The sequence below is a fragment of the Benincasa hispida genome, chromosome 6, assembly GCF_009727055.1.
Source record: "Benincasa hispida cultivar B227 chromosome 6, ASM972705v1, whole genome shotgun sequence".
NCBI classification, from domain to species: domain Eukaryota; kingdom Viridiplantae; phylum Streptophyta; class Magnoliopsida; order Cucurbitales; family Cucurbitaceae; genus Benincasa; species Benincasa hispida.
The window spans coordinates 8,786,620-8,811,519 of NC_052354.1; the positions used below are offsets into that span (position 1 = coordinate 8,786,620).

Here is a 24,900-nt window from a genome sequence, read left to right on the forward strand (position 1 = left end):
AATTATTTAAATATATCATGAATAAAATATTAAATTATTAGTGTTGATATAATTTTTGTATAATTAAAAAACGTGTATATATTTAATTAATAAATTTGAAATTTGATGAAGAAAACAATATACTGAGTGTCACATTTTATTAGTAAATGCAAATGAATAATTTATTGAATAGGATTGAATTATTATTGAAACATTATTGAAAATGATTCAAAAAAATTATTGAAAGGGTAGATTTATGTAAGATTATGCTATTTATTATAATATCTCATGTACCATACAAACACATACCACACACAAAAACCCTAAGCACCAAGCGATCTTAATTTAATAATTTGGTTGTTGCATATTTGATTTAATAATATCCTAAAATTATATTACTAACTCCCTATGAACCAAAAAAAAAAAACCTTTATTTTTTTTGCTTTCCTTAGTCAAACTTGAATTAAAAAGTTGGGTGTCTGAAATTATTGGGAATTAATGTTTTACCTACCTACTATTCACAGAGTAATTACAGTAAATAACATTTTTAATGGTAATCGTTAAATGTATAACAACATTTTTAAAGAATTAAAAATATAACAGAATCTGTCAGTGATAGATTTTATCGTCGATAGACTCCTACCAATGACTTCGATAGTAAAATTTTGAATTTTAGTATATGTACAAATTTTTTTGGATTGTGTTATATCTACAAATACTTTAAACTCGATTGCTATATTTACCATAACCTCAAAGTTAAATTTCAAAGAGGCTTTTTTTCCCTGTTTATTCCAATTTTAAAGTGCTTAGAATTTGAAAAAGAAAAGAAAAAAAAAAATGAAGAAGAGATTTGAAGTGAAAGGGTGTGGAAGAAAACCTAAGATATGTGTAAGAAAGCAATAGAAAGAGCATTAATGCAATTGAAGGACCACAAAATAATTTGGCAGCATAAAATTAGGGCATTTTGTAAATGCTGTGGTCCTAACATTACATATCTATACACTTCTTTGTCTTTAGGGCATTTTCAGGCATCTCCATTTCTTACCACTCCCTTTACACTTTATCCTTCAAAAACATCATAATAATATGATAATATTATTAATTTCTCACCTTTCAATTTCCACTCCAATTTCAACTTTACTTGAAGCCAAATTAAAACAGATTCCAACCTATAACTCATGAATGACATATATATTAACATTAATGTTTTAACCACTTGAGTTACGATTTAACTCTTTATTTTTAAAAACTTTCTTTACATGTTTATGAACAATTGTGTTGGGTAGCTATTTTTTTTTTTAAGATTTTGCTATGATAGCAAATTATATGTGGTTTTGCAAATCTAGAAAACTAGCAAATGATAGTTTTAACTTTAAAAAAAAAAGAACTATTATAGATACTTTTCTCCATTATTGTTGTTACCATGATAGTAATTGATTTCACTAATAGAATTCTCTATAAGTGGTTGATATAGTGATAGAACGCTTCGATACGTATACAATACTATCAACAAGATAAGTATAATTAATGATAGACATGGATAGATTTCAATATAAGTATAGTTCTAACTAAGATTTGGAACAACGATATTGATGGAAATGTTAAGGTCTCATTTTTGAATTTTTTGAAATATCAATGTCGATGAAAATTTTGAAAAACTTTATAAAAATTGATGGAAATTGTTATAATTAGTTTATCGAACTTTGCTTGTAGCTTAATTAGACTATACTTGACCATTTTTAATCATCAATTCTATAAAATATGATAACATTTAGATATATGTCGTAAATGTCTATGGTTGATGCGAGGCAAAAAATTTAAAAAAGCAATGGAAAAATAATTACAAAAGAATATAAAGTTTAGAAATATTTTGAGGTGTAGTTATGTGAAAATGAAAGTTTTGGATGGTAAAAAAAATAAGACTTGCATCAATTCAATTTTGGGATGAAATGATATGAAAGCTTAATGTAAAATGTCTAAATTGGGTTAAAAATAAGTATAGATTATTTTTTGTGATTTTTTTTTTCAAATTTGATATCTTTGGAAATGAAATTTTGGACTAAAATAAAGTTAGAAACTAAGAACAATTGGAAATTAGAAAAATAGCACATTGAAAAAAACTTCCGCATTTGTTTAAAATGATATTAACATATGAAACTATACAATTGTGTTTAATTAGGACCATAAAACTGAAAAAACTTGAAATGTGAGCTAATATAACTAATTTTTTAAAAAACAAATCAATTTTTTCTTGAAATTTCGACGAAGTGGGAGGAAAAGCGAAATTCCCCGCAATCGCATTTTTGAGACCATTGAAATTTTGTGATTTCGATCTAAATTTTCAACCATGGTTCTAACAACAATACAAATCTATGATTAAACTAAACTATCAATAATAGAGTACTCTACCACTAATAGAATCTAATAAAATTCAATACATAAAGAATTCTATCAACAATATAAAGTTTACTAGCAATAGACTTTAATCACTACTAACTTCTAATTGTGATAGTCGATAGAAGTTTGTCGCTAATAGACCCAGTCATTCCATGATTGTTTTTCATATGGGTAGATGGGTTTTTTCAATAGAATTTTTATATAGGTTGAATTTAAATCTTGTTATATTTACAAATAGTTTTAGATTTTGCCATGGTCGATTTTTCTATATATATGCAACCGACCCTATTTTTCTTGTATTTATTATGATATTTTAAATTATTTTTCTATATTGGTTATTAGTCGTGGATGAATTGACTGGCTCAAAATTTCTTTGGGATAAACAAATTGGGCCTGAGGCCCTGATGTCAGTTACTAGTGGGCATTTTTATGCTGAGAGAAATGGCCCAAAACATTAGACCAAAGCATACCAAGGAGATGGCCCAATAGGCCAATCCCATAGCCCAAACTCATTTCACTCAGCAACTTGTTGGACCTCTTTATCCATAAATTTAAAGGTTGAGGGTTTAATCTATCTTTTCATAAATTTTATAGAATTGTTTAACAAAAATACTAAAAAAAATTTATCACTAATATGTGTATATAGATACTAATACTATATTAGGAAGCACAAAATCTTTCTTCCAACTTCCAAATAAGTTTACGATTTAAATAAAGATATCTCTCCATTGTTATGTATTTTTGACTCGTCTAGGTTTTATATTTATTTCTTTCGTGTTTAAATAATTTTAAGTTTTTTTTTTTCAATTTCCAAAAAAATACATTATTTGGTGAAAGTGGAGAATAGAGGAATTGGAAAGTGGAGAACAATTGTAATTAAAAAAAAAGGAAAGACCTAGAAGGAAGATCTTATTAGAAAACAACACTTCAACATATGAAAATGTTAAAGTTGGGCCCTTTCTATCCCTTTTAAATTTGTACTACATCTTATTGCCATCTCAAAAGATTTTATATTACTCAAAAGGATCTTGATGTCTTTGTATACTGCCCTCTCTAGTTACATATAACATTTTTGTAAAATTTCAAGAAATTTCAAGATTTAAAAAAAATCCTCGATTTCTTTTAATTAATTAGCTATTCTGATTCTCATAATTATATAGTTTTATCTACCAATGTATGGTTTCAAACATCAATACCATTTTCGAGGAGGAATGAAGCTTTTTCAATATTATACATTTTCTAATTTCCAAATTTTTTCAATTTCTAGCTTTGTTTTCGATCTAAAACTTTCATTTTCAAAGAAACTAAATTTAAAAAAAAAAAAAAAACCATAAAAAGACCATATATTAATTTTTAATCTCATTCAATTTTTTCCACTAAATTTTCACACCATTTCTCCCCAACATTGAACTAATATGAGTTTTATTTTTTTTACCATCCAAAACTTTCATTTTTACTTATTGCACCTCACAATATTCATAAATTTTATATTATTTTAAAATTATCTTTCCATTTATTTTTTTAATCCTTGCTCTCGTATCAATATTTAAACAGACACTTACAATATACATCTCAATGTTGTTTTACTTTATATAAATGATGATTAAAAATGATCAATAAAAATATGAAAGCCAGTTTCATTAATTAATTATAACAATTTTCATCAATTTTCATAAAATCGAAATTTCGATATTAGACATTAATATTTCGAAGCTGGGTTGAATCATCACTCCATTCTTGAGCATACCCATTATATTGAATTGATCACAAAATTAATGATATGGCATTATAAAAGAAAAGAAAAGAAAAACAACCCCCATTTGAACTTGCGAGTGAAGAGAATCAAAATGTTTATTGTTGGAATAGTGGTGTCACATGTCATCTAGGATAATGAACATGCCTAAGAATAGATGGAAACATATTTCTTTTTGGGGTATCTTATAGTGGTTTCACATCTTTGTAATGTGTGTGTCAGCAACTAATAAGCTTTAAGAAACATAATGGGTCATCACATGAAAAATGGTTTGTTCTGTGGGGTTTACTAGTTTCTCATGTTTCAATGCATATATATAATCTCAAAATAATCATTTATTTATCTCATTTAATCTCAATTTGTGATTCAACCCAACCCCATTTCAATTATGTATTGAATTAGATTATAGAAACTTGTTAGTGAGTTAATTTTAGGTCAATTACATTATGATTTTGATTTTGATTCTCTAGATCTAAAATAATCGGTTTTATTTTGAAATCGACAATTAAAGATCAACACAAAAAAGGAACATAGAGATAGAGAAGATCGACACACAGATATACATAGTTCACTAACAGTGTGTTAGCTACGTCCACGGGCAAAGGGAGAACGGTATTATTAGAGAGAATGTTTTTAGGAAAAATACATCAAAACGACGTCTCTAAGGTTAGAGAGCTTATATAGTGCACAACTCTAAACCCTAGGATCATAATCGTAAATAACTACAAATAAATAAATATGCTGAATACGAAATCTGAATAGATTTCGAGAACGTTAAAAAGTCGGCAAATAGATTCAAAAACGTTGAAAATTTGATAATGATACTACTTAACAAGTAATCAAAACTTGTCAATTCATGTTTACTCTTTATAATAAATCTTTTTGAAATTTTCAATATGTGTCGACCTTTAAAAAGAAAAATCAAAACTATACAATATTTTCTTTCTCTTTTAGACCAAAAGAGAAATTTGTTTGATTCTTTCTTCATTTGAGTTAGGATATTCCAAATACTTGTCCATTTATAGGACATTACACCATTTTTCAATTCTTTTTGTATAGGAGTTCATGAAATATTATTCTTAATTCATAAGAAAGAACTAATGAGAACTTTCCTCCCAATCACAATGAAACACAATCTAATTTTTCTATTGAAAAGTTGTTCAACTTGCTTTTTGAACAGGGAAATAAAGACATTTGAAAAGCCATTAGACTTAAATGTAAGAAAGCAAATTCAAGTATATTGAAGGCAACTATGTACAAAGTTTATAATATATAGTAAACTATGTTCTAAAGTAATTGGGAACAACATTTTAATTAATGAGTCAAATACAATCAAATGCATTGGTTTAGTACAAAAGTAAAAGAGTGATATAAAGGGAAGTTTATATAACTTTAGTTTTTACCATGGGAGAGAGAATTACATGGACGATATTTTGTAGTACAATAGTATTTGCATACAAGATTCAAATATCGATGTCGATGGAAATATCCAAGTCTCGATTTTATGGAAATATCAATAGAAATATTGATTTGATAAAAATTTCGAGAAAAATTATGGAAATCGATGGAAATTGTTATAATTAGTTAACAAAACTTTCATTATATTTTAATTAGACTATAATTGACCATTTTTAATCATAATTTCTATAAAGCAAGATAATATTCAAATGTCTTTTGTAAATGTTGATGCGAGAGCATGAATTTAAAAAAGAAATGGAAAATAATTATAAAATAATATAAAGTTAATTTTTTTTAGGTGAAATGATGTGAAAATGATAAACATTTTGGATGGTAAAAGAAAAAAGAACTCATATCAATTCAATTTTGAAGTGAAATAATGTGAAAACTTAATGAAGAAAGTTTGAATGAGGTTAAAAATAAACTCAATATAGGTTTTTTCGTGGTTTTTTCAAATTCAATTTCTTTAAAAATGAAAGGTTTAGATAAAAAAAATAAATATAAAATTGAGAAAAGTAGGAAATTCGAAAAAGTAGCACATAAAAAAAGCTTAATCCTTTGTCGAAAATGACATTGATGTGTGAAACTATAGAATTGTGTGCAATAAGAACAACAAAATTAAAAAACTTAAACTGGGTTAATGTAGTTAATTAAAAACAAATCGAAATTTCCTCCAAATGTCGAAATTTCTCGATCTCGAAATCTCGGAATTTCGTCGAAATGGAGAAAATCATAATATTTTCGAAATTTTCTCAAATTTTAGTTGAAATTGGGAGAAAAAAGAAATTTTCTCCAATCAAAATTTCGAACCTTCGAAATCTCGAAATTTCGATGGAAATTTTAAACCATATTGGTATATTAACAATATATATGAACATGCACAAAAGCTCAAAATTAAAGATAGTTAATATTCAAAATCAAATCATAAGGATATTATTATTAATATTGAGAGAAATTTTCAAAGCTTTGTGCTTCTTTTGTAAATTGTTGTCTTTTGGAGTATAGATGAGTTCATTATGATTGACTTTGCAAAACTAATATTTTGATGAATATAGTTAATAAATTTAAAATGAATAAGAATAAATTATTAGAATTTGAAAAGGAGAATAACGAAGAGAAATCAATCTCGACCAATAAACAAATGTTATTCCAAAATATACCTCAATATCGTAGGGTTGAGAGATTAATCAAATTCCCGATCTCTTGAATCAATGATATAAATCTAAACTAGTTAAACAATACATACGTGTGTGTGCATATGTACGAGATATATATTTTGAAAAAAATTTCAAAGTTCTAATCAACTTTAGGCATTTAACACTATGTTTAATTTTTAAAAATGGAATAACATAAAGCATCACAACAAACAAACTAACAATCATTCCTCTCTCGATAATGTGAGAGATAAAACAGTAGTAGGAAAGAACTCTTTTCAAATTTAAGAAAGTTTCAAAATAAAAAAAAACTATTAAATTATGAATCGTTTTGTTTTTCTCTCTATTTTTTTTTTTTTTTAGGGTTTACAAAATGGATAATCTTAACAAGGAGAAGGGCCTCCTCCTTCCCATAGACTCATAACTTCATACAAGATTCCTTTTGTTAAAGAAAAAAATATATTTTTTATTTGTCGTTAAAAACATATATAGTTAGTAAGATTTCAGACAAAATTTCTTTTTAAAACCATCAAGTTATTATCGTCAAATATGTTTTTATATATAATATATATAGCTTTTATGTTCAAATAATAAAGAAATTAAAGAATAGTTTTGTTTGCCTAAAATGTTAATGTACTATTATAAAAATCATTATTGTAACAATTATCAGATTTGGAATTTGGATTCGAGATATAATGACATTACAAATAGTATTAGAGTGGAACCTCTCTTAATATGATGTGGTTCGGGGATGAACTAAAGGACAAGCTGGTGGACATATAACAATCGAGTTCATGAGGGGTATATGTACACATCCGAATGAGAGAGATTCTGAGAATATTATAGTATGGTTAAAAAGACTTGAAAGAATCGACAGTTACTACCTATATCACGTTCCTTTTCGGTAGATCATTCATAGGAACTTCAAAGTTAAGTGTGCTTTAACTTGGAGCAATTATATGTTGATTGGCTTTTTTGAAAGAAGCATGTGATCAGGGAATGGATAAAGTCTGCTGAAAAGATTCGTGTTTAGTTTATGGGAATAGACAACCAAGAATGACGTTAGCAGATCGCAGGAGATGCAATGGAATGTTGGGACTATGATATATTTAGATATGGATTAACGATCGTTATGAACTTACATGACTATATAGATGTGCAATAGAAGGTTGTATTAAAAAAAAAGTACTATATACTACAAGTACATATAATTTTTGTTTATACAACATCTATTATGAAACTTGAAAAAGCCATTTTGATTTCCTCAAATTTCTGGTATTTCGAATAATTAAGCTAGCAACCAAATTTGTCGGAGTAGAAAGGATTCTAGTGAAGTTGAAGGACAATAATTGGAATAGAGAAACCATATGGAACAAATTACATAAATTTTAAGGACAAAAATGAGAATTTAGCCTATATTGAGGATGAAGGAAAGCAATATATCATAAGTAAATATTTTTTATACTAGACTTAATAAATATATGTCGAGGGCCCATCATATATTTTTACAGTTAAAAATATAATTTTAATGAAATGATGATTTAATATTCGCTAAATTATAAAAAATACCTTTGAATTTTATACTTTGTGTAAAAATATACTTCAATTTTCAAAAGTTTCAAAAATATCTTTCAAACTTTCAAAAAGAGTTCATAAATACCCTTATCGTTAGTTTGAGATGGAAACTGTTAGTGTTTTATTTCAAAAATATCATTGAATTTTCAAAAGTTTCAAAAATATTCTTAATCTTGAAGAAAAATTCACAAATACCTTTAGTGTTAATATATGAATAGAAGCCGTTAATGCCTCGTGGTATAAATATAAACTTTTAAAAGTTGCATTAGTACTCTGTAAAAGAAAAAAAAAAGTTAAAAATGTTCTTACCGTTAATCTACACTTCATCACCTCTTTCATTTTTTTTTTCTCTCCCCTATTTCAAATCTATCATCTATCACTTCTCTATTTTCTTAACTGTTTTTTTTTTCATCCACTTTAAATCTCGTTCTTGTTAATTGTTTAACCTTTTGTTTATCTTATTAATTAAAAAAATTGACCCATTTTATTAAGGTATATAGATTATACTAAAAAAAAATAATAATAATGGAAGTACTCATGGGACCTTAGGACTTATATATTTTGACAAGATTATAGGTTAGTAGTTGTGTGTTAATATCTAAATACATTCTTTTTGTATTCGGCTATTTATAGTTTAGGATAAGAAGTTATGATTTATATTTTGTCACGAAAAAATTGGTATAAGAATTGAACAAATGAGAGTATTGATACGAAAAAAGAGGATATCTATATATAATTTGTTTTAAATTCGGTTCTTTTCGAACTCAATAACACTTCAAACAAATTGATCATTATACTAATAGTTTCAAACAAATTGATCATTATATTAATAATAGGAGTATTTTTAATTTTTTAATTTTAATTTTTATTTTAATTTTAGCAAAACTAAGAGTATTACTACAACATTTAAATGTTCAAAGGAGAAATTTCAAATGAGTATTAATGGATCGTATTCATATATTAATAGTAAGAGTATTTTTGAAACTTTTTGAAAGTTTAAGGAAATTCATGAAATAAAAATTTGCATCCAAAACTAATGATAATTATATTTTATAACTTTTTTCAAAAAAATTTAAGGGTATTTTTTTTACCCAAAATACAAAATTTGAAGATATTTTATGTAATTTAACCTTTAATATTTTAAGTTGAAGTACATGGTTAAATGGAGAATGCTAGTTTTCCAAATCCAAAAATCAATATATATGTTATGGCATATTTATGACTACACATGTGCTACATTTATAATTACCTATTGGATTGGTTCTTCCGATCATACAAAGCTCATCCAAAATTTAATCCAATATAATATTACATCTATTAAAGTATTGATAAAAGATTGAGTACATTATAATCCAATAAAAACATTACATATTTTCAAACTCCTAAGTGACCCCAACTTAAATTTTGAATTGAGTAACAAATGCAAAATTGATAATATGCAAAGTTTTTTTTTTTTTTTTTTTTTTTAATTTTATTTCTCCTCGACAAATTTCAATAGATGAGACAGTATATCGATAACAACTCTACTATCTAAACATATCAAGATAAATAACATTGTTTCCTAAATAATTCCGTTGTCGGCTTCTCTTTCCACTCGATCCCTGCCATCTTCCGTTGCATCAAATTTTTCAATTTGTACTTCGTCATAGTCACCGTCACAACAATTACTTCCTTTGAATCCGTCAGATAATATGAAGCATTACTAATATGCAAATTAGGGGAAAATTGGAGCATATATTATATTTTCGGCAGTAAGAGCCCCCACAAAAACTAGCCACCCTTTTACAGTCATTTAGGGGCCACAGTACAAATTAGGCTCAAAAGCCAACTTATTACATAGCTGTTCAATTCTATATTAAACCAATCAAGCAGCTACATGAAAACAAAAAAATTTCTTTAACATCTTTAAATTTTGCCTTATTTACATCTGAATTATTGCTTTTCTTTTTTATTTTTGCCTTATGGTGAGTTGTAAATCACCCCATTTCCAACTAGTAGGTCACACCCCCCATCATATTCCATGGTTTTCCTCTTTAATCCATCACATAATTACTACATTTCATTTTTATAATTCCTTCTTAATTAATTATTAAATTTTATAAAAGAAAGAACAAAAAGATATATATATATATATATATCCAAATATGAGAAGATTTGAAATAAAAAACATGTCTCCTCACTATCAAGAGCAGCTGTTCTTGACCAAATCAAGTATCCCTTTTTTCCCATTACACCAATGGTTATGATTGATAAAGAAAAGAATAGTTTTAATTTATCTCATTTAATTATTTATATGATATATACATAATTAACAAATGAGAAAAATGACACGTCATAAAAGCTATTTTTCCAATTGAACTTTTTCACTCTATTTAAACAAGTGTTTTAAGGGTTAGGGCTTCAGCCAAAGAAACCTTTCAATTTGTACATTAGAACCCATTACCAAAATTCGAAGCTTTTTTTTCTTTTTTAGAAGAAATACCTAGCTAATTACCAAAAAAAAAAAAAAAAAAAAAAAAACCTTTTTTTATAATTTTTTTTCTTTGGTAATTGAAAGAAAATGAGAAAGCGTCAAGTTGTTCTTAGAAGATCAGAAGAACCCTCAAGGGAGACTGCGGCTTCCTCTTTCACAGTAAGGAGTATAAGATATGGGGAGTGTCAAAAGAACCACGCCGCCGGGGTCGGAGGTTATGCCGTTGACGGGTGTCGAGAATTCATGGCAAGTGGCGACGAAGGGACGACTGCTGCACTGACTTGCGCCGCCTGTGGTTGCCACCGGAACTTCCATAGAAGACAAGTTGGTACCGAGATAGTTCGTGATTGCTCTTCATCACCCTCAAATGGAACTTAAAATAACTTCAGTGTGTATGGTGAGGATTTTTTTTGGGGGGTGCTTAATAAACAAAAAAATTTCTCTACATGGGGTTTGAGAGTACTTGAGATTCTTCAGCTTTGTTGTTGTGTTGCTTGAATTATTATTTTTCAAAAAATTTCTTGTGTTGGGATGAACTTGACTTGAACTGAAATTATGTGTTTTGTGTAATTGGGTCCTTAATGAAAAGGCCAAAACTTTGAAATTATGTAAATTTTTTCCATTATATCTCTTTTGAATTATATGTATTTGATTTGAGTGAATCAAATTATCTTTTGGAGATTGGAAGAAATAGACCAAAAATCTTTATTGTGATGGTGATCTTTTAGCTTTCAGTACTTATAATCTCTGGCAAAATTCAATATAATTCAACTAATTATTGATACTATAATGCTATGACATTCAAAATATATCCAAAAATATTGTACAAATCTGATCAAATTCACAAAACTCTTGAATGAAAAAGGGTTAGCAATTTCTTGTTTTCAGCAATTTCTTGTTTTTTTTCTCCTTTTTTTAGAGATTTTAAAATTAGTGACCACCCTAGAGGTAAATAATCGTTCAAATAATTCGTGAAAAAAAAAAATTCTGACAAGGTAATTTGAATTATTGTAACCCTCATCGTAAAAACTAGTTTACTTAAAAAAGATAATTTGTAAGAATTGGAAAGAAAGGTTTTGTGGTTTTTTAATTTGGATTTGTAGCCCTAGAAATGTGGTCTATTTGCAAATAATACAGAGGTTTTTATATAAGGAAATGACCTTTTTTCATAGAGTTAGAATTATATCCCTCTGTTTATGGAAATAATTTGTTTGGTAATATTACTTAGTATTCAATTTGGAAGGCCCACACATCCAATCATGTTGGTTGTTATAGTGGAAAGTTTCTTTAACAATGTACTTAAAAGTTGATTAAAGCTTAAACTAACACACAACCCACTATTGAAGGGAAGTAGTTGCCATCTTTTTTAGTTGGTTGATGATATTGATTAGCTAAAGACCAGATTTTTAGACATTAAAGAGAATGCTAGAAAGAAACATTGTAGCTAGATTTTATGGAAAAAGAAAAAAATAAGTTTTGCTAAATGGATCAATGTGATTATTTGGAAAAATGTACAATAAAGAATTGAAGTATTGAAAATGGTTGAATGTAACGCCCAAATTCTATAGGGTACATAAATGGACCAAGATCCATGTTTGAAGAATAGAGAGAATTTGAGGATATGAAAGTATGGTTAAGAAAAACTTAAAAAATTGAATGTTATTACCTAAACACCAACAAGGTACATTTTCCTTTTCGGTGGCTCAAATTACAGGAACCAAAAAGCTATGTGCATTAGAGGTCACCTACTATAAAATTTCCTAGGAAGCATGTGAGTGAGGAAAACATATTGAAAGAACCCATGTTGGTTTGTGTGGATAGTCTTCACTTTTAGAAACAATTTAAGACAAGCAAGGATGAAGTTGCCAGATTTCAAGGAATGTAGGGGAATTAATATTAGGGCCAACAGGTACCAAATATGGATTCTTGATCCTTATCTAAATCCTGAGTCTGGGACATTACATTAAATCAAGGAGAAAAAAAAATAAGCAATACAAATTTGGTATACATTCAAAATTATATTGAAACTTCAACTAAAGGGTTTCAGTTTAGTTGTGATTTAACAACCAAGCAATTTTTTTTTTAATTTATGATTGAGATTCATGCGCAAAAATATGAAATGATGTGTCATCCTAGTTGAAATATCCTGTTATACCCCTGATTTCTCAATCAATCGTATCTTGTTAAAAAAAAAAAAAAAAAAAAAAACCACAAACAGAAGTGAAGATATGAGAGCATATGGTTAACCAATTTCCCCATGTGAAGTGTTTACAAGTGAAAGTGATTGAAAGTTAGGCTTTGAGGTTTTTGGAGGGTACCTTATGAGGAACAAACCTTCAGGTATACTTTGTATTTCAGTGAGGTTGAGAGGGTAGATGTCAATTCCAAAGGCAAATATCTCACCACCCTTTACAAGATATTTGATATGAAGAATTTTGCATGGAATTGGCCTTGGCTAGTTAGGTTTGCTACATCCATATAGTTTCAATCACTTAGATTTTAAACTACAACCCCCAATTTCTTTGTTCACCACTTTGTGTGTTGCTTTTAATTTGCTCAAACTTTGCATTATTGGTCCAAAATATGCCTAACATATCAATATAACTTTGAGTCGCGATAGATTTCCAAAGATATAATTGATAATAACGTATATGAAGATTACTTTAGTGATAAGTATAGATCTTCATCTTTATTGAATAACAACTTTTCATTACTATGTAAATCTGGATGTCTCACGTTAAAAATAGTAAAGATGGCATATGAGATAAACATGAAGTTGAATAATCTTTTTTAATTATAAAAATAGATTTTGCAAGCATGTGGCATGAGAAGAAATGAAGTGTAATTAATGACATTCTAAATGTTGGTGTTATTGTGTTATTTATTGGTAACTAGTCCATTTCTTCATGTGCAAAGAATAATATGTTATATCATGCACATTCATAATCAACAAAAGGGTCAAATCTAGCAACTCACTTAATATTGACATTCCTATATGACAATATAATCTTTGCTAGTTTGAAGAGAAACTCATGGTCAGGATTTAAAATATAACTCAAATCAAATGGTTATCCAAATCACATGAAAGACTAGCTTAAACTTGAAATCAAAAAAAAAAAAAAAAAAATCAAATTATAACCTAATGACTTAAGTTCTAGTTAGCGCGAAACTACGATAATAAAGTACAACGAATTGTAATCAAATTCTTAGCTATTATGTCTTCTTTTTCCAAAAGTGTAAGTTTTTACTTTAGAATAGTTTTATCCATCTCTAACTTTATCAAGTACTCTCTACGATCAAAATCGTCATACAATCCTTTCTTTTTTGAGACAATTAATTAATTTTTACATCATTCTTTTTATGGATTTATAGAACCAATAACATAATCTTTTTGGATGTGAATAGTGGGTTTTGTCTCTCTCTTTCTATATATATATATATAGAATTTTAGTAGTTTAATTTCTTGGGTTTTTTATTATACTAATTCATATTTTGATTTAATTTTATATGGTAACAAATTAGATGACCCATTTAAAAGGTCAAGTTCTTCATAGATTTTAAAAATGATAAGTAAATAAAATGAAAAAGTAACTCAATAACTCAAAGTTAGGTTGTGAGCCCATATTTAATAATATAATATATAGATTGGGATGTTAATTTTTTAAAAAGTTGATTAGATGAATGAATTGACATAAGGAAGAATAGATTTCACTCGGCCCAATGGAGTTTAGGTTCTCTGTGACTCAGCCTATGCAATAATTCGTTTCACTTGTAAAATATTGACAATGGTTGGCCAGAAAAAGGTTAATAATAATAATAATAAAACTAGAATTGTTTTATCTTTTTTAATTAAGTAAAAACCATAATATATTTATTAAAAAAAAAACAGTATTTAAAAAGCCATTTCAAAGACCAAATCTAACGGTCAGAAGTTCGATCCCCCGCCCCTCCTATTGTCCCAAAAAAAGTCATTGAAATTTCTCTCAAAACTCTCTCCTTTTGTGTCATGACACGAAAGAAACGAATAAGCAAAAAGTATATTTGTTTATAAAAGTTGAAGAAGGTGCTCAAACCCTAATGATTCATTGACAAATATAGCAACAGAGACAATTTTGTTCTACTTTCCTCTTGAAAATATAATTGCACTATTCAATTAAACATTTGTTAGCATAGTTTGGTGTACATGACACCCATTACTTTTCTTAATAGTGTAGGCACCAATTCAATTCCTAGACACTATATTTATTCATTAAACTTAAAAATTAGGTTAAGCTAATCAAATTCGTTCAGATCTTCATATTAGTGAATTCATAAGGTTGCATATCTACGTAACAACCTAAAGATAAAGCACAATCAATCGATCGTTGTAAATAATTCAAAGTTAGTAGAGAAAAAATGTCAATATCATTGAGGTATACCTCTAGAATAGTATGATAATAATGTTCGCTTTAATCATAAAGCGCTCATATTAGATGGAGAAAACTGTGGTCTATCCCTTTTCCTAATCCAAAGTTTTATTTGTAACCAAGTACAAGATTGATTGGGGACAATGATTCTAAGTAAAAATATTAAATACCACAGATTTCTCTCATTCCTCTTATTTTCAAATACATAGAATAATTAAACACTTACAATGATAAAGTTCTTGGGACCATATACTATTTCATAGGCGTGGATGATCATAAGATGACTATATCTCTATAACGGCATGTCATTGTCCACTAAATATAAGCTCTCGAATTTGAATTTTGGTTTTCAAGACATCTTGCGAAAGAATATGATTTTTTTTTTTTCATCTCAAATTCAACAATTTTAGTATAATTAATTAAGATGTATTCTAGATGATATAAAATTACCAACTTCTAGGACATGTCCACAGTAATTAAGCTAAAGTTAGTCTTGACGGTGACATTTAATTGTGATCTCCTATTTTCATAACCACAAAATCTTTTTAATTTGAAACAAGTGTATAATGATGGTATGAAGCAGGGGTCAAATTTAATTGAAAATGCCAACTTCAAATAAGGAAATTGGGTGTTGATTGATATGGGCATAAGAAAATTAAATTGGTAAATTTTGGTGCAATGTAAATTTTGCAGATTTGATCTTCCTTTTAAAGCCCAGTAGTGCAAATTGCAAAGATTCCCCCTTTTTCATCATAGCATATATACCTCTAAATTTCCTACAATTAGGGCATTGCTATATCTTGTTCTTTCATTATTGTCTCTCTACTAATTGCAAAAAGCCTCAACCCAACCATTTCACATCTTCATACTTACTGCCAAATATCCATTTTTTCCTATATTTTGTTTACTACTTTTTTTCCTTGGTTTATACTTGGTTTCTCCAACATTAATTACTTCATAAATAATATTTTCATCTATTCCATCTCTTCATTTTGTTGACTATCGCTTAAAAGCGTTTTTAAAAACTAATTAATGATGACTTCATAAATTTATTAGAATGATTAAATTAATCTTTTTAAATATTGATGTCGAAATGTCAAGGTCTTAATTTTACGAAAATATCAATGTCAAAACTAAATTAAACTAGTAAATAAATTTTCTACATTATTTAAAAAAAGTTGAAATGTTTATTATTGATATTATATTCAATTAGTAATATATATTGTTGTGGATTTTTTTTTCCATATTTTATAGACTCTTTTATGATATAATTGGTGTTGATGTCAAATTTATAAAAAAGAGTAATCTATGGTGTATGAGTTATTTTTTGTTTACTTGTAAAATAATTATATCATTTAAAATAATCACATGAAATAACATTACATTACTCATTTTGTCCCAATCAACTTTCCATTATAGTTTAATAACGACAGTTATGATTCCATGGACAATTTCAAACAATTTTGAATTGAAGGTTAAAATGTTGCTTTCTGACACTTGTACCAAAATTACAAGTTCAATAAACATATAAACATATTAGATTAATTCATATATTAATATAATGTTTGTATGTGTTTACATTATTTCATTACAAAAATTATTAGGATTTGAACTTAATACATATATAACCAACTACCTTAATTAATATCCTTGAGTGAGTAGAATAATATTAATGTAGTTTGACCATGTTTAAAGTAAAATATTTCACCAATTTAATCTTATAATTTTGCAAAAACAAGGATGAAACTCTCTAACGATCATTTTCGTTTTTTTTTTTTTTTTCATATAAATATTCTTTCTCTCTTTGCAATATTTAGTGTCACATCCTATAATTAATTTCTTTATCGTTATCATATGACTTCTATGCATGATTCGAGGGAGACAAATATATATATATATATATATATCTTTTAATAATAATTATAGAAGTCGTAAATGAGAGGATATTAGTTATCATTGTCTCCCTCTCAACGAGACATTCAAGCAAACAATACAACCAAAAGTATACATAATATAGTTAATAACAATACAACCAAAAGTATACATAATATAGTTAATAATATAGAGTAGGTAATTCATGTCAAACTTTGACAAAATATATATTACTACACTTAAATTGTGTAGAAATTCAACTACAATAATTTTGGGTCTTATTTTATTATTTTACAAACAAAAATATACATAAAATATATATCTTTTTCACACTTGCTTCTTTTATTTTTGTTCTTTCATAAATTATGCCAACTTTGGTATTCACAAGGTAGATGCAATTAACATTTACTACATATATACCTAATCCTTAGCTTTTGCATCTTTTTCCAATGCAAAATTAAAGGATGTTTCTCATTGTTTGTTGAGTTTTAAACATATCATTCCCTCTTCCAACCAATTTTAACTTTGAATGTTAAGAAATTGGTGGGGAAGAAGAGGCTAAAAGTCCTAGCTAGTAGCTGGTAAAATGATCATATTCTTGATTTTTTTTTTTTTTTTTTTTTTTAATTTTCATGTTGAGCTAGTATATAGCTTCTTAAATAGTTCTAGTTATATCTTTCATTATATTCTTAAAGTTTAAATGAGGTACAAACACATGTAAAGTTACTATGAGTCATATCTTTTTACATATGCTATATGATCATATGTGTGTGTTGTCACTTGGCATTATATGTTCAATCCTTCCTAATCCACAAATTGGGTTTTTGTCTTTAATATATATAATCCACATGCAGCACTTAATGAGATTCATGAGATGTCCTTACAATGACTTGTCTAAGATAACCCACATGACTTGGTCTTTTTCAAACTAACTTTCATATGCAAATTAACCCCTTTTTTCCTCATATAACATAATAAAGTTTATGTATATATTGTTATCAATAAACTTTATGACACACATCATCTTATATATATGATTTATTTACTATATGATAGAAACTTTAGGGTTTTTTAGGATACTTAATTGGTTATTATAATCTATGTTTGGAATGTAGCTTATTTTAGGTTAGATTACAAATGAGAAGAGATGGAGGTTACAAAACATTGTACTTCAGGTTAGTTATAATAATTGGAAGCTTCAACTATTATAGTATGAGACCCAAACATTGAGTATGTTATAATAGCCCATTCCATCCAAGGCAAGTTGGAGGCCAAACGCCTCCCAAATAGTTTTCTTTCTTTTTTAATAAAAAATTATGTTTCAGTGCAATGGGAAAAAACTATATCGATTTAATGGAAGGTAATATATGTCAAATACGGTTGAGTTATATACTCACTTTGACAAATGTTTTCTGAAGTTAGAGTGCCACAAAAATATTAACTACAAAGCCATAAATTAAACTACATGTGAAGAAGTCAATAAAACATTAGAGAAATGATACATAATCGAACTTACTAAAAAAGAATACACGACATTGAAATTCAAACTAAGAAAAATATTCATATTGTTGAACGTTGATTCATTTTATCATTTTGAAGTGAGTATACTTCGGTAAGATAATTGACATTGCACTAATTTTTTTAAAGTCAAAGATTCAAATTCTTGTACCTTTATTTAAAACAAAAACAATGATAATAAAATAAATTGACTTTAGATCATAAGAAATTAAGATTGTTTGAATATAACCTAGTTTGTGAACTTTATATAATTTTGTGGTGTCCATTGGAGCAACAGCTAGCTCATTGAAAAAGAAAGTGGAAGAATTAATAGTGAGTTGGAAAATGTGAGAAATCTCCAACCTTTTTATGTTTTAGTTTTTGTCAAAGTTGTAAAGCTATTAAATGGGCAACAATTCTCATGAGGCCTTCTGCTTCTTTTCAATGCCCTTTTCTTTACACCAATAGTAATGTGTAATATTTTCTACATGTTCTACCCATACCAAACTTGTTTTTCCAACCTGTAAAACACCCAAACTTAATACAAACCAATCCTCCAATATTATCTCGATTAAATCCTCTCGTTTGTTCGTTAGTCCCTGAATTTTCAATCGTTTTATTTTGGTCTCTAAATTTTCAAATCCTTCATTTTAGTCTCTAAACTTTTAAAAACTATTTATTTTTGTCATTATTAAATTATGTTGACTCTTATAGAAATGTGAGGAAGTTTGTATTTTTGGATGACTAGGTTTTACATGTATTAAACAAGATAAAGGTGAAATAAAATGCCGACAACCAACACGCCAAAATACTGAATTACCAAAATTTTGAACTAAAAATGTCTTTTATATTTTTCCGCTTTACCACTTTATTCAAAATTAAAACTCTAGATTTTTTATGGTAGTTTGGTCATCCAAAAAAACAAGTCACCTTGCTATTTGGTTAAAAAGTTAACAAAATCTTAATATAGTGGGACCAAAATAAGCACTTTTTAAAAGTTTGAGAATTAAAACAATCGTTTTTAAAATTTAGATAACAAAATAAAACAATATTCAAAGTTTAGGTACTAAAATAAAATTTAAACCTTTTCTTTTTTTCTATTTTCTAAGAATGTGAGACAGTTAGGGATGTTTGGGATAGAGTAAAGTTATTTTGTGTAGCTAGAGAGTTGTTTAGTTTTGTGGTCTACGGTATAGGAAGTTAACAAGTCATGGGGTTTATGTTTTTTAGTCATAATGTAGCTCACTAATTTCTTGAACAAAACAACGAGTCTCACTCCAACTTCTATTCCATGGACTAAATAAGCTAGGGTTTGTGTAGAAATTGGTCTTCTCAAGGAAAGTTGCTCGAGGCTTCGAAAATAATACAAATGCATTTCAAAAGTTAGAAGAATAGTTTCATAATTATTTTGTAGATGAACTGTGGCTTATGAGTACCTATTTATTTTCTTTTTATCAATAATTTACAAAACCAAACTAAAATTTGAAAACTAAAAAATAGTAACTTTTATTATTATTATTTTTTTTTTTTGAAATTTGACTATGAATTTAATCATTGTACTTAAATAAGATACAAATCATTATAAAAAACAAAATGGTCACCAAACAGAGTCTTTAATTTATAAGTTATGATAAATTTAATTATATAAAAAATTTAAAAATTATTGTTAGACACACATGACTATAATTTAACTATAATTGAATATATTATTTCCTTTTGGGGCGAATATTCAAATTTTAATATATATTTTTTTTTACAGGCATTAAATTTTAAAAATGTTAGATATTTGAGGACTACTAGAATAGATGATATTAAAAGAAGTTGTGGAGAGCAAGAAATTAAAATATTAACAGAAGAGAACAGATAAATAAAAACATGAATATATAATATTTTTACATGATCTATATTAATATTGCTAACTTTGAAATTTAAATCAAGAATGTAAAGGAGAGATTAAAAAAATATATATATTCCCCCCCAAAGAAATTATTTTTTTTTTTTTTTTTTTTTTAATGTTCTTCAAATATTTTCATCCAATATTCCAATATCATTAATCCCACAATCTTTTGTTTGGACACCTCCATTTTCTTCAAGCAACCATTTTTCAATCACAGAAAATGGTAATCCTTCACAATTAATCCCATCCTCCATACCCTCATATTTTTCACAATTACCATTTTCAATACACTCATACTTCAAAATTGACCCAATTTCCTGATCGCCGCCGCCATGTGGGGTGGTTTTCGCCGCCGCCTTGGGCGGAGTTTTCATCCACCCAGTCAACAATTTGGCTATGTTCTCAGTGCTCGATGCATAAGCGGTAGCTTGGGCCTGGGCCTGGGCTTGGGCTTGGGAAGAAAAAGAGAAACAGCCAGAGAAATTAGGAGTAGTTGAATTTTGTGGTGTAAGAGCTTCCCACAATGCTTGTCTTGCCATTCTAATATCAGTTTGAAGTCTCTTCTCCCATTGTCCTCTTGCTATTCCTTGCTTTGATGTATCTCCATAATTTGACCTCATGTGAACCTTCCTCAACTTCTTTTTCAAATGTGTATTCCAGTAATTCTTTATATCGTTGTCCGTTCTTTGTGGAAGATATGAAGCTATCGCAGCCCATCTATATAACCAAAATCTCAACGTGACTGACAGCTTTACATCGTTAAAAAATTAAAATGATTGGATCGTAATTCTTTACGTACCTATTTCCCAAAAGGGCTTGAAGATGAATAATCATTCTCTCTTCTTGATCAGTGAAATTCCCCCGTTTGATTCCTGGTCTAAGATAATTAGTCCATCTCAACCTACAACTCTTGCTACATCTAAGCAATCCTGTCAAAAATCAAAAAATAGAATGTAAAAATGAATAAATAAATGAATAAATGAATAAATGAAATTACCTGTATTAGTAGGAACAGCTCTCCAATTTCCAGGGCCATGTTCTTGAATATAAGAAACCAAAACAATATCTTCTTCAGGAGTCCAAGGCCCTTTCTTTACACCTTCTTTATCACAACATGGAGGCCTTCCCATTTCTTTAATTCAATTTCTTCACCCAATTTTGAAGTAAGGTTGAAAATTTCTTTGCTTTTGGGAGAGTTTAAATAGACCAAAAAAAATAATAAATAAAGTGGGTTGGCAAAGAGTCAAAAGAGCATTAAATTGCTTCAAAAAATATATATTTAAAAAAAATTAAAAAATAAATAAATAAAAGCATTAAATTATAAATACAGCAGCAGCATGCTCCAACTCACTTGTTTCAAAAATTACCACTTTCATCTTTATGCCTCACAAAACCGCGTTATATTCAATGTGGCAGCCTTCACGATTAATAATAATATCGATAATATTAATAATAAAATTCTCCTTTTATTATTATTATTATTATTATTATTATTATTATTATTATATGTGTAATGAATTATGGTCCTTTTTTTTTTTTCTTTTCTTTTTGTCTTAGCTGACTCTACTAGAAATTAGCTAAATAATAATGGAATCTAATTTTTTCCTGCTTGAGTTCTAAGATATCTTCATTTCATATATGTTTTATTTATATATGTTTAATGTAGTGTACAATAATTTCTCTTTATGAAATGGAAACATGTGAAAAATAATGTTGCAGGGAAATCATAATGTAATCTCTTTTTTTTTTTTTTTAATAATGCATTTTTTCCTTAATTTTGATTTTAGTTTCTATTTGGTTTCTATATTTTAAAATATTATACATTTAGTCTTTAAGTTTTGAGTTTTAATTCAATTTAATCCCTGAATTTCAAAATGTGATAATTTTACCTTTGAGATTTGAGTTTTGTTTCAATTTAATCACTATGCTTCAAAATTGTACGTTTCAAACATCAATTTTTCATTAAATATTCAATTTATATTACTTAATTAAAAATAATTATGAAATTAGTGATAAGGAAAAGTTAAATTTAATTAGTTATAATTCTTTTAAAGATTTTTAATTTATTAACGTAAATTAACTTTAAAGACAGAAAATTAGTATTTATTGAAAAATCAAGATTAAAAGTATAGATGTTTAAATATATGGATCAATTACAGCAATTTTGAAATTTAAGAAAAAAAATTGAAATCAATGATTAAATACATAATATTTTGAAATCTGCGAATAAAAAAAATTAGAAGTGGGATTGAAAAAATGATATATATTCTATTTAAACTATTCTTAGAAGTTGGTGAAACCCTTTTGTTACGTGTCATGTTTTGGATTTGGGTTTCGAGATTATTAAATTTGATGTTATTATTAAACTTTCATTTATTATTACCTTATTTGAATTCGATTGTCTTTCTTTTTGGGAAATAAAACGTCGTTATATCTCTCTATCTCTTATTTCTTTTAAAGTTCATTTTTAATGGCTATGGCTCAACAAAGTAAGTTCAGCCATGAACACTACTACTTGGGGTGTTTGTCTTACCATCTTCAGTTCATAATAAACTTTCAATTATCTTAAAAAGATGGAGGTAATTCTCAACAAATTATGATAATATAAGCTTAACTTTTTAAACTAAATTCGAAAAGATCATGAAATAGAGTCTTACTATCAAAATAAACATAATTCAACTGGCATAAAGTTGCACTATCAACCTTGATGTAAGAAATTCAATTCTCCTACTTTACGTATTGTATAAAAATTATGGTTGTTTTCAAATATCGGAAAATTAGTCAATTTATTTGTAAACATAGCGAAATATCATTGTCTGTCACTGATAGACAATGACATTTTGTTATATTTAAAAATATTTCCAGCAGTTTTACTATTTAAATCAATTGAAAAAACTCACTACTAATGTATTATTTATTGATTATCTACAAGGAAAAAAAAAACATATAATAACTAACAATAAAGTATCGCAGAGAGGTAGTTTGACATGTTTGAGAATTAAAAATGAAAAAGAAAAATGAATTTTGAACGAAAGTTTAGGAGTGTCTAAACGTGAAATACATTGAAAGAGAGAGTCTCAAGTTAGGAGAAGTCTAAACTCTTCAATCTTTGTGAATCTGGATAGGGCGAACTATCCATTGTAATTGTCTAACTCTATTAATGAAGTTCTTTTCATCGGTACACTACCACTAGGTGTAGGGATGATTATACAGAATTGGGTTATTATTCTTTGTGATCTTTCTACTACTGTTTTCTTTTTTACTCTCTAGCTCATATCTTGTCTATGACTCATGTCAGATTTATACTTCATTAAATATATAAGAGGGAATTATTTTTTAAACAATATTTGATTAGAGAAAAATAATTAATTAAAATTACAACACTATTTAAATTAATTTAAGGTTATGATCGTAACATTAATAAATTGAACATCACTTGAATGAAACTAAAAACTTAGGTTTATAAACTTAAAATTGATATAATTTAAAGTCAATTTTTTTATTTCATTTTCCCCTGTTTTGTAAATGAAAATATGTTTCTTCTTAATTATAAAGATTATCTATCACAAAATATTTAAGGGTTTCTATGTAAGAGACCTAAAGAAAATCTTATATTGCATTTTTTAAAATTTGAATTTTTTTTAAAGGTGACTTTTAGATTTAATTTGGACAATTATATTCTTTTTTATTTATTTATATCCAAATTTTATATATTTTTTCCTAATTTCAAAACAAATTTAATGATGAGGAGAGAAAATATATTTATTATAGAGAAAAAACACATTTAATATAATGTTTCTCATTTATCAATTGGAGAGAGAAAATACATTTATTGTAATTTTTTTCCCATTCCCAATTTAAAAAATATGCATTTAATGAAATTTTATTTTCTATTTACGTTGGTTTTCACATATCAACTTATTGACTTTTTTGACAGATTAATGGTTATTTTAAATATACCTTAAAACTTTTTACGAATTCGTGCTTATTTTAAATATACCTTAGAACATTTTGTTACGTATTTGAAAATATTTTAACCAATATATGAAATATACTACCGTTTCTAAATTAGAGATTAACTAAATGTTTAACATAAATCACAGTATAAACCGATATATGAAATATATCACAATATATAAATCTTCATAAATTTCATTTACACTACAATATAAATATCATAATACATGATGTCTAAATAAAAAAATAAAAAAAAAACTCTCATTATATCAAATAAACGAATACATATTCCACATTATATATCAAGTTTCCTACCGAAGCTAAAAAAAAGTACATATATATCCTAGTATATATAAGAAATAGGAAAAATAAAACTAAAAAGTTGAACTGGATCTGCCGTTCATCTGCTCCGAGTCCGCCGTCCCCATCCATTTGTTCCAAACCCATGATTGTCGTTCATCCACTCTGAGTCCGCCATCACC

At 27.1% G+C, this 24,900-nt stretch overlaps 2 protein-coding genes across 2 annotated transcripts; one reads left to right on the forward strand and one right to left on the reverse strand.

The window, feature by feature from the left end:
• The first annotated feature begins 10,713 nt into the window (after positions 1-10,713).
• LOC120080178 (mini zinc finger protein 2-like) lies at positions 10,714-11,476 on the forward strand. Its single transcript, XM_039034750.1, has one exon. It carries the CDS (start codon positions 10,877-10,879, stop codon positions 11,165-11,167), a length of 291 nt encoding a protein of 96 aa, XP_038890678.1. The 5' UTR covers positions 10,714-10,876; the 3' UTR covers positions 11,168-11,476.
• Positions 11,477-20,426: 8,950 nt separating this feature from the next.
• LOC120080201 (transcription factor MYB30-like) lies at positions 20,427-21,616 on the reverse strand. The gene is made up of 3 exons (XM_039034775.1): positions 21,459-21,616; positions 21,261-21,390; positions 20,427-21,178 (listed from the first exon to the last, which is right to left on the reverse strand). The coding sequence occupies exons 1-3, from the start codon at positions 21,589-21,591 to the stop codon at positions 20,584-20,586; spliced, it is 858 nt and encodes a 285-aa protein (XP_038890703.1). The 5' UTR covers positions 21,592-21,616; the 3' UTR covers positions 20,427-20,583.
• Positions 21,617-24,900: the final 3,284 nt, after the last annotated feature.

Coding starts and splice junctions, on each gene's coding strand:
- LOC120080178 (XM_039034750.1), top strand. CDS start 10,877: ATGAGAAAGCGTCAAGTTGTTCTTAGAAGATCAGAAGAACCCTCAAGG.
- LOC120080201 (XM_039034775.1), bottom strand. CDS start 21,591: ATGGGAAGGCCTCCATGTTGTGATAAAGAAGGTGTAAAGAAAGGGCCT. Junction 21,391..21,458: donor AGCTGTTCCTACTAATACAG/GTAATTTCATTT, acceptor GATTTTTGACAG/GATTGCTTAGATGTAGCAAG. Junction 21,179..21,260: donor CAAGCCCTTTTGGGAAATAG/GTACGTAAAGAA, acceptor TTGGTTATATAG/ATGGGCTGCGATAGCTTCAT.